General features: G+C 51.6%; 2 protein-coding genes across 5 annotated transcripts in view; both read left to right on the top strand.

Moving 5' to 3' along the window:
• HS6ST2 (heparan sulfate 6-O-sulfotransferase 2) overlaps positions 1-5,046 on the top strand; it is a 63,415-nt gene extending 58,369 nt beyond the window's left edge. The window contains 1 exon segment of the mRNA XM_026687056.2: positions 471-5,046. Within this exon segment, the coding sequence (XP_026542841.2) occupies positions 471-1,170 (700 nt within the window). The 3' untranslated portion in view covers positions 1,171-5,046.
• A 7,428-nt stretch (positions 5,047-12,474) lies between these two features.
• MBNL3 (muscleblind like splicing regulator 3) overlaps positions 12,475-15,572 on the top strand; it is a 56,043-nt gene continuing 52,945 nt past the window's right edge. For 2 of the 4 annotated variants that reach the window (XM_087972240.1, XM_087972239.1), the window contains exon 1: positions 12,522-12,779. The gene's annotated coding sequence lies outside the window, so the exon portion shown is untranslated. Of the gene's footprint in view, positions 12,780-15,572 lie in introns of all 4 variants that reach the window. The other 2 variants (XM_087972241.1, XM_087972243.1) reach the window with 2 other exon arrangements.

The following is a 15,572-nucleotide window of genomic DNA, read 5'->3' on the forward strand; positions in this document are numbered from 1 at the left end:
TCTGTTGCTGAGCGAGACGGTTGTGAAGTGAGTTGGGTCCCATTCTTGCCAAAGTTGTGAAGTGGGTCACTTCGGCTCTTCACTTAGTGACGTGGCTGTTAAGTGTGAATCTGGCTAAAGTCACAAAAGGGGGAATTGCATGACCCCCCCCCCCGGGGCCCGGCAACCGTCATAAATCTGAGACGGTTGCCAATTTTGACCACATGACCATGATGGGGACGCTGCAACTGTCGTTAAGTGTGCAACTATCATTAAGTGTGAAAAGCAGTCATAAGTCACTTTTCCCCCCGTGCTGTGGTAACTTTGAACGGTCACTAAATGCACTTCCGTAATCCGAGAACTCCCTGCAAATCGATTCAGTGGGTTTGAATTGGGCAGGGATGTAGCCCAACTGCAGTTGCTTATCAATGAACGTCCCACAGAGCCCTTCTCTCCTTAAAGGTGCTTTTCTCGTTCTTTTCGTCCCTCAGGAATTACTACTACATCACCATCCTGAGGGACCCGGTTTCCCGCTACCTGAGCGAATGGAGGCATGTCCAAAGGGGAGCCACCTGGAAGGCCTCACTGCACGTCTGCGATGGGCGGCCCCCCACTTCCGAGGAACTTCCGAGCTGCTACTCGGGGGACGACTGGTCGGGCTGCTCCCTGCAGGAGTTCATGGACTGCCCCTACAACCTGGCCAACAACCGTCAAGTCCGCATGCTGGCTGACCTGAGCTTGGTGGGCTGCTACAACCTGTCCGTCATGCCGGAAGAGCAACGGAACCAGGTGCTCCTGGACAGCGCCAAGGAGAACCTCAAGCGCATGGCCTTCTTTGGCCTGACGGAATTCCAGCGGAAGACCCAGTACCTCTTTGAGAAGACCTTCAGCATGAACTTCATCTCGCCCTTCACCCAGTACAACAGCACCAGGGCCTCCAGCGTGGACATCGAGGGGGCCACCCAGCAGCGGATCAAGGCCCTCAATTTTTTAGACACGGACCTCTACGATTATGCAAAAGACCTCTTCCTCCAGCGGTACCAGTTCACCAGGCAGAAGGAGCACCAGGAAGCCCGGCGGAAACGGCAGGAGCAGCAGAAGGTCTCGCGGGCCAAGCTGGGCCGCACCCGGGAGGCGGATGGACGGAACGCGACCGCAGATTACATCGGGAACGTGGAACAGTGGCGATGAGGAGGGTGCAGGAGAGGAAGGGCACAGAGCTGGGGCGAGGGTTGGAGGCCTTTTGCATTCAGTGTTGTGCTGTAGGTGGGTGAACCTTTTAATCTGTGTTGTCTCGGACCTGTCCCTGCCAAGAAAGACAGAAAGGTTTGGCTTCTTGGGCTAGGCTCTGGTCCACCACGATGGCTTGGCAGATCCCAAGTGGGAACAGCAAAGGCTGTGCTAAAAGGACTACGATGGGGGGCGGGGGGAAGGAGGAGGGTTTCCTGAGATGGGGAGCCGTTTCTGCGTTGTATAAAGTGGCCTGAGATTCTGGTACTTTTTTATATTCCCTCCAGGTCTCAGAGATCAGAAAACACCTGGGAAGGGGTGATTAAATTGGGCAGTGGGTAGCCGCAGATCCATTCGCTTATGCCTTTCAGGATTGTCAATTGGAGAAGCCAGCGGTTCCATTTAATACTCTTTATTTAATATTTTTCATGGCAAAAACTGCTGTGCCTCTTGGCCGTAGCTTCTTCCTGCCCTGGAAGGCGTCTTCGCTGAGTAGGCGGGGCTTCTCTTAAGCTCCACCCGGCATCCGGCCAACCCAGGTAGGAGGGGCTGCCTCTGGCCACTAAAAGCATGGCCAGGGGTGGCCAAAGTGAGTGCAAAGCCTCAATGACCTGCCTGGGTCAGCCTTGCCACACAAACTGTCAAGTCATGTCAAGTCTCTTTCTGCTTCTAAGGTCCGTTACCCTACTGGGGAACGGATTCAGCATCCTCATTTCGGTGGGAATACAAGACTTAATTGTCTCTCACACACACCCTCCCCACCCGAAGTGATTTTTCAAAACTCCAAAAAGACCCATTTCAGATCCTTTAAAAAAAAAAAAGAGTTTGGTGTTGGCTTCATCAACATCTTTTGACAGGATGCAAATGGCCACAAAACAAAAAAAGACCTGATGGGTTGAAGTATAGAGGGGGAAAAAAACTGAGGAGGAAAACGGTTGATGAGGACCTGGTGTAAATTGGCTTTTAGCAAAGATAAGAACATTTGGCCTATAAATATTTAATCAGAGTTTAAAAAGAAAAACCTTGACTGCCACAGCCGTTGATGGAGCTCAAGCTTGTTTTCTTTCAGGGTAGCGAGAACGAGAGAGAGAGAGCCCCAATGGTTTGCTGAGTGTTGGCACTAGAAAACGCAACCGTAGGCTTCTCTGAGGAGGCTGGATTTTAATGCATTTTTAAAAGTATACGGGAACATGTGAACGTTTTTTTGAAAGAGAGATGGCCTTCCATGCCCTCTGTCCATTTTAATAATAATTCTTGCAACCTGTGTATTCTTTTAGAAGGGAGAGGGGGTGGCGAAGCTTTTATCCTGGAAAAATTCTCCTTTTTTTGAATCATTATAGCAGAAGCTGTTTCCCAATCGAAGCAGCCATCTTCATCAGAGGGGGCAAACTCCAGCCTTCGTTTTGCTTTTCAAACACTTTTTATGACCCAGCGTGACTTTTGAGCATTTGGGAGGATGGATTCCAGTTATCATCAGATTTGGAAAAATAATGATGATGCAACATTGCTTGTATTTTGGACCAATTCAGTAAGGCGGTTATGAACCTGGCTTGCAAGGAGGAGACCACCAATAGAAAGGGGCGGCTTTCCTCAGTACTGGACTTACAAGGTCTTGAGGAAGTGCCCTCTGCTCTTGTAGCTACTATTGAGGGTAGCTACTATTGAGCTTTATAACTTGTGGACATGCTGGCTGAGGAATTCTGGGAGATGAAGTCCACACGTCGTAAAGCTGCCAAGTTAGAGACCCCTGCACTATGGGAATTATTTGCCAAGTAAGGTAGTTGGCCATATCTTGGACGTACGCGCACACAATCCTGCATTCATGCCCTGAATATCCAATGAGTAGGGGGTGTAAGAAAATTGCCTGCCCCATACATCTGTCAACAAGGGAGAGACAGACACCTATGCGTTGTGTCCAATGGCACACAGCAATTTTTGTGTAAAGGAATTCAGCTTTTCTGGTTACGCTGGTACGGTGATGGTTGTCTAGATGGAAAAGTAGGAAGATAAAAGTCCTGAAAAACTAACTGAACCGATAAACCCAGGAAGGTGTCCAGGAGAGCCTTTGGGGACGTAGAGTTGAAGCAGTGGCTAAATATCATACAGATTCTTAAATGTCCAGTGGTGTCATTTCCAGGGGTCTAAAATGAGTAGTCATCTTGAATTATGGTCTCATCTGTCTTGATGCTCTGGGTTCTCCGTCCCCACAGAGCTTCCTTCCTTGGCTCTGCCCTTGTGTCCTTCAAGGCATTGGGTTTTAGAATTGGATGGAGGATCCACAGATGCTTGAGAGCTGGCTCGGTTTCCCTCCATCCTTGGTCTCTTTCTGGAAAATAGCCCTTCCTGTCCCTGGTGTGTAATGTCCGTTCGGTGTTTGCACCGATGGAAACCAGCGCACAATTCTCAAGGCAGGAATCCCAAGTCTACAGCAGGGGTGTCCAACCGTGGCAACTTGTAAGGCTTGCGGACTTCGACTCCCAGAATTCCTCAGCCAGCATGGATGGCTGGGGGAAACTGGGAGTCGAAGTCCACTGGATGTGCCAAGGTTGAACATCCCTAGCCTACAGCATTGGCTCCCCATTGACCGGTGGGTGTCTAGAATAGGGGGAAGGAGTTACAGCATTCCAGATGTTTTGGAATGGGCCTGGCATCCGTTGAGGGCTTTTGTTCCTCGGTCCCTTTAAGAAAAGCTCCACTTTGGTGTTTTTTCTTTCTCTTTCTCTCTTCCTGATCCTCAGAAATAACCGGGAAACTGGAGGCACTTGGACAGTGTGAATCTCTATGCAAAACCTCTTGGTGAAGACTGCAATGATAAATAGCTCTGTGTTTTGGAAGCTTTTCTATCCCGATGATGGCTCATTTCAGTCTTATGTACTTCATTGCTGTACAAGTTAACGTAACTTTCCTTCTCGACTCTGAGGAAGTTGAGACCCTTGTTTCGGGCATATTGAATATTAACCAGCCCCCTGCCTTTTTGGGGGAACACTTAAGTCTTTTAAAATTTGGGACACTGCATTATAAGAAGCCTTGAGGCAAAAGACATAATTTGGAGGTCAGTTTGGCAGGCTAACTGGCCTGGCCCAGTTGCTCCTTTCAGATGTGCTGGGACTGAAGTCCACAGAATTCTGTCCTGTTCGACAGATCTGGAGGTCACAAAGTTAGCAAGGAACCAATGTAGAATTTGGGGCCAGGTTAATCTGGAGTTCCTTGCAACAGGGGTTCCTTTAGGCCAGCAACATCTTTTTAAGATAGCAGGACTTCAATTCCCAGAATCCCCCAGCCAGCATATCTCAAAAATTGCTAATATTAAGAAACGCTGCTTCGGAGCCCTAAAACTTTAATAATTCAAGAGGAGCCGGGTGGGGCACATCTTTAGCAAAATGCCAAAAAAAGGGGGCGGGGTTGCATAGTGTTTTTAAACTGAAATAAACAAAATATTTATTTAGCATCTAGCACTGATTCTAACAGGGAGAGATGCTCGGCTCTCAACAAATTAGCTGACCTAATTCCACGCCCTTGAACAGCTCTTCCATCAAGAGACACAATTTTGTCCTTACGCTGTGGTGTGCATGGTTTACAGCAGCGACAACGATGACAACAAAAACCCCCTTTTCTTTGTGTATACTGTTTGTTGTATATAGGGGTCCGTATGCCTATGATTTTTGTCATAACCATACAAATTCTTCTGGTTTCCAGTATAGGCCTCTGTGTTACTGTATAGGTTTACAACTGGCGAAGATGGGAAGTGGGGGGAGGGGTTTAGCCAGATTCAATGGACTCGGATGGCATCATTTATCAATAGAGTTGATAAAAATAAACTTGAATTACTGTCTTCGACTGTGGGTTGGTTATTGAAATTGCTCTGGCTGGATCTGTCGCAGAACAGGTACCTCTTCGCTAACATCTTCGTAGGAAACCCAGCTGGCTAACAAAACAGGAATCATTGCGGCTAAGAACAAGAAGAACAAACCATCACAATCAAGAGTTTCTGGTGTGTGAAAAAACAGCACAGCCCCCCCCCCCTGCAGTCCAAATCAGGAGCCTCGAAAATTGGCAACTTTTTAAGACTTGTGGACTTCAACTCCCCAGAATTCCCCTGCACAACAGAGCTGGCTGGGGAATTCTGGGAATTGAAGTCCACAAGTCTTAAAGTTGCCAAGATTGGAGGCCCCCCCAGTCTAGATAATATCAGGGCACCAAATCACAGATCTTGGGCAAATTTCTCTCTGCCCCATTTTACAGCAGACAAAATCAAAGCGGAGGTATCCCAATGCCTACTTCAGGGGACCATCAAAGCAATGGTGGGATTCACATTTTCTCGCTACCGGTTCTGTGGGCGTGGCAGGGGAAGGAGACTGTAAAATCTCCAGTCAGAGGTGGGATTGGCCGGTTGTCCGAACTACTCAGAATTTCCGCTGCCGGTTCTCCAGAACTGGTCAGAACCTGAATACCCACCTCTGCACCCAAGGGGCCATCTTAGTAAATCCTCTCTTGGTTAAGGTAAGTCTTGCAACCGGGAAACATTCCAGCTCCTGGATATCTGGAGGCTGCATGCATCTCTGTGGCCACAAGGGGGCAGGACACCTCTGATCATAGATAAGAGTTTTATTACAGCCTGTATATTTATTTTCTCCAGATGGTTAAGTCAGTGGATGCACTTAGAAAATCCCCGTGATTAATGTCAGTCTGCATTTAATGGAGGGGAGGGTGACGATATTCTGAGCATTACTTATGCCTGCCTCTTTCCAACGCTAATAAGCAGCCAGGATTTCCCCAAAGGGGCTTTTTCAAAAGGCCGCTGGACTTGGTTTTTCCTTGAAGACGTTTCTCTTCTCATTCCAAGAAGCTTCTTCAGCTTCTTCCCCCCCTTCAAGGAAAAACCAAGGACGTCCAGTTGCCTTTTCAAAAAGCATCTTTGGGACGAACAAGAAGCCAGGATTTTATTCCCAGGAAGGGAATATTAGAATTTCTCAACTTCAGAAGTAGTTTGGGAGAAGATTTTGGCAGCCCACAAGAGCATTCCAGAAGCCAATTCAACAGCCATCTCGGTCAAAATGTTCCCTGTTCCCATGGTGAAAACCAAAATAAATAGAATTTCAAAGGGTGCAACTGAAAATAGGGGCAAAGTTTTTTAAGTCTCCACATAATTATTGCCGGTTTCAGTTCATTTGATGAGCATTAGGAGGGAGAAAACATGTAATTACTTAGGACACTTATTTGGCTTTAAGGCGTGTCCTGTATGCATATTTTATCAAATGCTTGAGCCATCCATGTTTTTTTTTTCGTGCAGAAAGATTTCCTTCGGTTGCTTTTTGGCAAATGAAAAACTCCCCTGATGTTTTCCCCTGCTCCAAAGTTGTTGCCTAACAGAAGTGTGTATATGTGCAAGAGGTAATTGCTCCCTGGTTTGAACAAAGAATACAAGCCCCCACCCACACCCCTGCAGCTAGAGAAAACAGCCTGCAGGGGGCAGTAAAGCAAAGAAAATGGGATTTATAGTATTTTTCATAGAGGGCGCTTTCCTTCTCCCCCTCCCCCCGTCGTCTGATTTCAATTTCATTGTCCAAAAGATGCATGGATCCACCAGCTGCTTCCAGAATTGTCAGCTCCTCCTACTGGAGGCTCTGCCTTTCCGGTGGCCTTTCACATGAATTTTGAAATGCGGAAAAGAGCTGCTAGCCCAGGGCTTCTCAACCGTGGCAACTTTTAAGACGGGTGGCCTTCAACTCCCAGACCTCATGAGTTCGCAACTCAACTGTGGCTGGCTGGGGAATTCTGGGAATCTGAAGTCCACCCGCCTTAAAAGTTCACAGGCCTGAGGGAAGGCGTATTAATCTAAAGCAGGGGTCTCCAAACTTGGCAACTTTAAGACTTGTGGACTTCAACTCCCAGAATTCCTCAGCCAGCATAGCTTACTCTCTTGCAATCCCTTCCTCTGCACTCTCTCCTCTTTGGAGAGGATAAGAGGAAAAGAAACAGATACGGCTGGCTGAGGAATTCTGGGAGTTGAAGTCCACAAGTCTTAAAGGGGCCACAGCTGGAGACCCCTAGTCTACAGGATTGCAGATGGCAAAGTTCTGGGTAGATCTGGGTAGATAGGTCTAAAGCAGGGCTGTCCAACCTTGGCCCCTTGAAGCCTGGCGGACTTCAACTCCCAGAATTCCCCAGCCAGCAAAGCTGGCTGGGGAATTCTGGGAGTTGAAGTCCGCCAGGCTTCAAGGGGCCAAGGTTGGACAGCCCTGGTCTAAAGTGAGGCGTTTGGGAGGAGCAGGGTCTCGGGTTGAAGTGGGTTCCTTTGCAAGCAGAGCTTTGATTCCCGACTCTCCAAAGTTCCTATTATTTCCTTTTTCAACCCCGTCACAATTCCCCTATTGCAGGAGGGTTTAAGCCAGTGGTGGGATTCCATTTTTTTCCCCACTACCGGTTCTGTGGCAGGGGAAGGTTACTGTAAAATCTCCCGTCAAGAGGTGGGATTGGCCGGTGCTCCAAACTACTCAGAATTTCCGCTACCGGTTCTCCAGAACTGGTCAGAACCTGAACGCCCACCTCTGGTTTAAGCCCTGCTCTCAAGGGAGAAAAGGAAACGGTGCATCTTAACGATAAACCAAAAGCTACAAAGCAAATCATTAAAAAACCCAACAACAGCGTAACCACAGGCTGCAGGGTTTAAACCCACGGTAGGGCAATAGCCCTCTTTCTGGCACTGCAAGGACAAGAGGTGGGAAGGAACGGGGGTGGAAAAATGCTTGAGGAGCCACCAAAACTCCCTGGACGGGCGGTGAATATTCAGTGAAACTATAAATGTGGGAGCTGGCATTTCCTTAAATGCTGCCCTTGCAAACGCGGATCTTCTCCCCCGTGCCAGAAGCAGGCGCGGGAAGAGCCTGGGAACCAGTGCCGTCGACGCAGCAGGTGGCAGCACGGCAGACCGGTTTTCTTTCCCCAGCGTCCTGCCCTCAGCCGCCTTCCCCCGGCAGCCCCCATGGAAAGCGTCCTGCAGGCGTCTCACCCAGCCTTTCGCAGGGGCCGGTTTGCTGAGGCTGTGCAGAAAGTGGCGTGGAGGGAGGGGGGGTGCCACGCCTTGCCCTCCCCTCCTTCCTCTGGTGAGCAGCAGAACCAGTTGGGCAGAGTTGGCTTGCCAAGAGCCATCCCATCCTTTCCTTCTTCTTCTTCTTCTTTTTTTTTTAAGGCTTGGAGATTTAGCTGGGCGAAACGCACATGTGCCAGGCCCAGGCTAAGCTTCCCTTCTAAGGGCAAATCCTGTACCCTCAGCTCGGCTCAGCTCCATGAGCTGGGATTCAAGCCGCTCCATTTGGCCGCTCTCGGGCCTGCCTCTGGAGCTCAGCTTCGTTGCCTCGTTTCTCTGCTGGAAAGGAGCGAAGGGATTAAATGCCAGGCTCGTCCATGCCCCGATTGTGCCAGCTCTCCGCCCCTCTTGAGAAATCCATCCCCTGCGATCTAATGAAGGGGTTTGGAGGTTTTAATTTGCTTCCCCAGATTGGATTTGCAAAATAGCCTGAATTATCCTAATAGCCCGCGTGGTCCCTGTGGAGCGAAGGCCACCGATGCTCGGATGTTCTACGTCGCCGCGTTTCGCATGGGCTGCTAAACCTGGCAGTCTTGGGAATCTATTTGGGGCAGGCCAAGGAAGGGGGTGATTGCCATGAAATTCAGGGTGAGGAAGAGGGACAGCACTGATCCCGGAGCGTTAGTTACAGGTCCACGTAGTTATCAAAGTCCGAATGCTACCTGGATTGAAAGGCGTAGCGTTTCAATCCTTTCCTCACTTGGCACATGTCTCGAAGGAGTTTCTGCGGGGACTTCCTCTTGGGAAGAGCGTCTAGGGGTGCACGCATGCAAGAGAGGCCGAGCTGAGTGCAGGATCAGTGGCCAAAGAGCGTCAGAGATGCTTTCCAGGAGTCCTCTTGGAGTGCGTCTCCGTCTTTGTGAGGATCGGGGCCGCCAGAAGTTCATTAGCTGGAGCGGCTGATGAAGAAGGGAGAAGCTTCCATTGTCCTCAAGCAGGGATGGGTGGCTTGAGCCCCCACCCCCACGCCAGCACTGGAGACTGTCTGGATTTTTTCCATGACTGACAGCTGCTGGGGAGCAGGCTTTGCCGCAAGAGGTGGTGGCACCAACTTTAATTCAGCTCTTCCAGGCTACCCTGCAAGCCCTCATCTCGCACACTCCGTTGCTTCCCCTCCTCCTCTGGGGTTCTGCCTCCTTTCTCCATCATCGGGCAGATGCCAGCCAGCTGTTCCTCCTCTGGGCAAAGGCTTAGCTACTTTGTCATGTGGCAGTGGATTATTTTGGACCAGTTTTGCCAAAAAAAAAAAAAAAGGTAATTTTTGGCTTTCTCAGAGTCGCTGCTGCCAGCCCTCCCCTCCCTCAGTTCTAGAAGAGGGAAATTAAATCTCTTCCTTTGGGGCTTTCCAGCTGGCCCCAAATGGTTTGGCGATTGTCCGTTTAAAGAGAGAGACTTTTCCATCCAGGGTTTCATCGGCATCTGGCAAAATTGGTTTCCTTTCTCTTCTCCTAGCATGACCCATTTTGTCTCTCTGATGGGTTTGGAATCCAACTGCTCTTCCTATGGATTTGGAAAGCCTTTTTCTTCTCCCTGCACTGGTGTGATTGTGTAGTCAATATTTCTTGGACGTACGGAGCACTCACTTATTTTAGTTTTCAAAAGAGCTCCTGTTTATGCGAACCAAGGGATGTCCAGAACAGGAGGGGTGCAAAGACATAGCAAGCCCCACCCCCCATCAAGCCTTCCGTCCTTGTGGCAGAGTTTACGCACCACCCTGACTTCCCCAGAGTTAGATTAAGCTCCTTCAATTCTATGCAACAGCCCTTTGATTTGCAGGTAAACAAAATATTCTCTGGAGCCCTGGATCGCGTTGCTACCAACTCAGGGCCCAAATAACAGTCGAGTGCCAGGTTGCAACCATGACAAGTTTCTCAAGGCCTAGGTGGCATCTTGGGAAGTTGCTTTGTTTGTGTACCTTTGATTCAATGCCACCGTGTGGAGGAGGAGATTCTCTGGTAGCATCTATTAGCTCTCTCTCATCTCTCCTCCTCTCTCTCTCTCTCTGACGGGGTCTAGGGGAGGAATTCCCAGCAGTGTCTCTTCTCATTACCACTGATGTCCCAACTCCTTGAACTGCTGTAAAAAAAGGTTCCAGCTGATGCTGGATTCATTTTTTTGCCCTCAATTAACTCAATCTGCAAAGTAAACAACCCCGCTAGATATGAGACTGATTTACCTGAACTCCTGGAATTTGATGAAGGGGCCAAATTGCTGGACAAGCAGGCACAGCTGCAAGGGGAGCCGCCAGGAAAGCTCTTCATTTCTCGGGCCCTGGAGAGGGAACAGCTGGCTCCGAAGCGCTTGGTCCTGGGATGACCTCTGCTTCTGGGGCACGGGAGAGCCAAGCAGGGGCCAGGCTGGCGGGCACTGAAGACCATCGTCCTGCTCTTACAAAGGACTGACTGACACGCTGGTTTTGTTCAGACCTTTCTGCCATAGCGCCAGGGGTGGGATGCTACCAGTTCGCACCTATTCGCTAGAACCAGGTGTTAACCTTCTAAGCAGTTCGGAGAACCGGTTGTTAGAAGAAATTACTGGCCTAATCCCGTAAGGAAGGCAGGAAGGAAACATTCTGGGGTTGCTTACAGAAACTGCCTCTCCGTTAACCCTTATTACATTCTTGGCAGGACTAGACTTCCTGTCTCTGGAGTTTTTCCCCCTCCTTTGCTGGTATTTTGCTTGTGTGGAGTGACCCTTCAAAGTTACAATGGCACTGAAAAAAGGGACTTATGACCCTTTTTCACACTTACGACTGTTGCAGCATCCCCACAGTCATGAGAGGCCAGGAGAGGAGATGCGTGCCTCAGTGTGAGTGATGTTGAGTTGGCCATGTCCACCCAGTCACATGACTACCAAGCCACGCCCACCACCTAAGCCACGCCCACAAAACCAGTTGTTAAAAATTTGAATCCCACCCCTGCGTAGCGCTGTTGGATTTAAGCCTAGTTTCACTTCTTTTCAAACAAACAAACAAACGTTTTGAAAGGGACCAATCCATCTTTTGGGGAATAACACCCCCACCCAGGAGGAAAAACCGAGCAGGAGCCACTGAAGCTGGGTGAAGGCATCATACAAAGCTTTTTGGCCAGAGAGGTGGCCAAGTGAGCCAGTCAGGGGTCCTCGCGGGGAGTGGTCCCCAAAGACAGGATGGTGCAATTGAATGCCCACCTGCCACGCACCTCAAAACCGGCTGGAAGGGACCTTGTGGGTCATCTAGTCCAACCCCTTCACCTCCCCCAAGCAGAAGGAAGCACCTCCAGCTCCCTAAATGTTTGGCTTGCGTTTCAGGCCTAAGCAATTCCTTGAAAAAAAACAAAACATTTTTTTTAATCAGTGGGGAGGGAGAAGAGGGAGAGCTTCACACAAACACCTGGATGTGTTACTTCCAGATGTTTTTGGGGGGAGGGGTGGAATTACTATTCCTGCCCTATAAAAGTCCAGAAAGAAGGAAACCTGGGTTGCACCATACACGTGACCGAACCTCAGACACGTCGGAAAGGAGGAGGGCTGCCCTTCTCTTTCCCCTTCTTCAGGAGCAGGGAAGGGCCAGGCCTTGGGCTTTTCTTAAGGGGGGGGGTTGGGAAACAATGGGAGGGGCTAACAAAATCCGGGTTTCGGCCACCAACTCCGCCCAGCCCAGCCCAGCCCAGCCCAGCCCAGCCGAGCAGCGTCCGCTGAATCCCGAAGTCGGGGCGGGGCGTCCGTTCCCTAGCCGCGATGACGTCAGAATGACGCCCCGCCCCTCCCAGCTCTCTCGCTAGAGCGGGCGCAGGCGCGTCTCCAAGCGAGGTTGCCTGGCAACGCCGCTCTCGACGCGCCTCGGCCTCTGGCCGTGACGGCGGCGTAGGGGAGGGAAGGTTTTCACACTTAATCTCGGCAGACCCCCCCCTCCCATAGCCCACGTAATCCGGGGTGGGGAGGGCAGGCCAATCCATTCCGTGAAAAACTATCCCCTCACTCCGCAACTCCTTCGGTCTCAAGGCCTCGCGCTAGCTGCGGCGGGGGGAGGGGGCGGGGGCGTTGCTATGGCAGGCCCCGCCAGAAAGGGAGGGCGAATGAGCGAAGTGGGCGGGGCGAGGGGGAATCAGAGGCGCCGGCCCCTCCCCTTCCTCCTCCCCGGCGTCGGAGTTCCCCGCCCGGCCGCGGGGCGCGCTCTGATTCGCTGCTGCTGCTGCGCCGCCGCCGCGTCGGGCGGGAGGAGGGAGGAGGGGCGGCTCTGCGGCTTCCCCCCGCCCCCGTCCGCCTCGCCCGGCCTGGCCTGCCTCGCCTCGCTGCGCCGCGCCTCCTCCTCCTCCTGCGAAGATGGCGGCCCGCACGAGCCCCTCATGCTAGGCGCGCGCCGCAGCCCCAGCCCGCCGCCCTCGCCTCCAGGGCCCGCGGAGAGCTGCTTCCCCGCCGCCGCCGCCGCTGCCGCCGCCTCAGCCGCCGCCGCCTCCTCGCTCCCCTCAGCCGCCGCCGTAGCAGCAGCGGAGCGCCGCGCAAGGTAGGCGACGGAGGGCGCTGGCCGGGCCTGACACGCGTCCGGGTGGGCCGCCTTTCCCCCTCAGCCGGGCTCACCCGAGGAGGCCTGGCGGTGGGCGGGCGGCGGAGGCCCAAGCGCGGCGCCCCGAGACATGCGCACTGCAGGCCTCCGCCGCCGCCGGTCTGCCTGGAGACAAAGGGGGTCGGGGGGGAACCACTCCGGCCCACGTGCGGGGCGGGGGGGGAGGGGCAGGCCGGGCGGGGTGCTGACTCACGGCAGGAGGCCCGCCAGGCGCGACCTTCCCCGGGCGGGGCCTTCCTGCCAGGCCGCGCGCTCTGCACCTGCTCAGAGGCCCGGGTGACGCGCGAGGCGGGGTGGGTGGGTGAAGGACTTCAACTCCCAGGATCCCTCCCGGCCCGCCTGGTAGCATCCTGGGAGGGGAAGCCGCCTCCTCCCCAAAGAGACCCGGGATGGGACGACCCCCCGCTCGTTTCCTCCAGCCAGAAGGAGCCCAAAGAGGTGCGGGGGGAGCCAGTTGGGCCGAAAGATGCGGCTGCTTCGGCCCTGATGGTGCCTGCAGATGGTTCACCCCAAAGAAGGGCGCAGGGCTTCTGCCTCTGCGGGTTTGATCCCGGGTCCCTTGGGCTTCCTGAGGGTTGGTGGGGGGGGTTGTCGGTCAAGGGAAGAAGAAGAAGAAAGGGGGGTGTCTTTCTCTGGGCTTGGTTGGGGGAGCTTGAGCAGCTCCTTTTGGGGTGTGTGAGCTCTCTGTTCTCTTTGGCTCCCCATGTAAATAAAAGGTAAAAAGAAACAAGCTGCAGAACAGCCATGAAAAAATTGCTTTGGGTGAAAACCAAAGGGTGGCTGGTTGGGGACTTGCGGGGTGGATCTCTATTACTGATCCCACCCCGCAAGTCCCCCCAACTAGCCACCCCACCACCTTGACCCTTCCCAAAGCTTACCTGGGGAGGGTTTTATGGAGGAGGTGGGTCGAATTGCTCTCCCACTGCGTTGGCAAGAGGGGCTTTCTCGGCATTGTGGGGATGGGATGCCCTCCAGGGTGTCTGTGGCAAGGAAAGATCTGGGAAGCCCCACGATGAAAGCCAGTTCTCCCCAGGACAGTTCAGTAAGCTTCGACTTCGGCTTAGAATAACTTTATTGTCACTTTGAATGTACACAAATCGACACACTTTAAAATGCAATTTCGTTGTATACAGCTCTCAGAAGGTCACCACCTCCAATACACACTACATAAACATGGCTAAATAAATACAAAATTATGCGTATACCCACATATGTTCTATGACACAGAGAAACAACACAGTCTAGTCCAGATGCGTACATGTATGTGGCGAGAAAAAATGAATCCTGCGAGAGTTGTTTTTTTTTTTTTTTTTTAATGTCAAAGAGTTGCTGTGGCCCAAAGATTTCAGCAGCCAAACTTTCCAGTCGAGCCTCGGATCTATCTGGGTGCCTATTAAGGTGGAGCTTCCCTGAAGTTTTTTCTCAGAGCCTGGTGGTGCCCCAGAGGGAAGGCGTCTCCCTTCAGTGATAACAGGGAAGTTTACAGCTGGCTGTTGCCACAACTCGACTTTATTCCTCCGTAAACCGGCTTTTGCACACCGTCCAGGGCCATCTTGAGGTGTCTAGAGGGCATCCTTTTAGACCAGGGTCTCCAACCTTGGCAACTTTAAGCCTGGAGGACTTCAACTCCCAGAATACCCCAGCCAGCTTTGCTGGCTGGGGCATTCTGGGAGTTGAAGTCCTCAGGCTTAAAGTTGCCAAGGTTGGAGACCCCTGCTTTAGACTACATATTCTTTTCATCCAGGATGACCCGATAGAAGGCCCCCATCTGGCACTGTAGGAATTGTAGTCAGCCACAACTGGAGGCCACCATATGGGGAAGACTAGAAGATCAGCACCCTTGGATTGGGCTTGCCGGCATTTCAGGCGCTGCCAAGACAAACCCAGAATTTGCTTTCAGTTACTTGTCATTAAAAATTGAGTGTTGTCGGTAGGATTGTTCTGCAGTCAAGTTTCCTTTGTGGGGATTTTTTTTTTTTTTTTTAAAAAAAGCAATATTTGAAGATCCTTGGGAGTTGCAGAATAAGATTTGGCCAGACGTAATCCTAGGATCTCAGGCTGAACATCTCTGGAACAAATAGGTTTGGTCTTCTTACGGATTGCTTTATAAATTGTAGGAGCAATATTGGAAAAAGACCAGTTCCAGTTGGATTTAAAATTAAAGGTAATCTTGAAGGAAGTCATTAGAGGTGAGTGGGCTAATTTTCCATGCGCTCAGTATCAGACATAAATTTTTGAGAAGTGCGCCACTGGGTTTGTCTCGACAAAAAAAGCAGAGGGCAGATCAGCAGATTTCCAGGTGGCCACGTGGACGTTGACATGAGGCTTGGGTGACTGTGAAACTGCTGAAAATGTCACTTGGCAACAAGGCTGGGAAGCTTCACCTTCCCTCTGACTTTGTGCATTGCCACACAAGTCACAGGTGATTGGTTGTAAGGTATTTCCAGGGAACTTTAGGAAGTTAAAAACAAGTTAGGCTGCTCTTGAGTTTACTTAGGAGACCTGATGAGAAAGTGGCCTTCTGATTGATCTGGGCCAGGTTTTATTTCCCCTGGGTGGAAGAGCCCCCAAGCACCAGAGATTGCTGCGGTCAGTTGCTGATGAAGGCTGGGGCAGACAGATTTCTACCTGGGCTCCTGCGTCCTTTGCTTTCAGTTTGGACATTGCCGATGGCCGTAGCTGCGTTGCATCTGGAGAGAGATTGTTACTTGATGTAGCGCAGGCAGAATCCAG

Source organism: Notechis scutatus, chromosome 10 (genome assembly GCF_049901735.1).
Source record: "Notechis scutatus isolate UNSWTSFEM ecotype Mainland chromosome 10, rNotScu1.2, whole genome shotgun sequence".
NCBI classification, from domain to species: Eukaryota; Metazoa; Chordata; class Lepidosauria; order Squamata; family Elapidae; genus Notechis; species Notechis scutatus.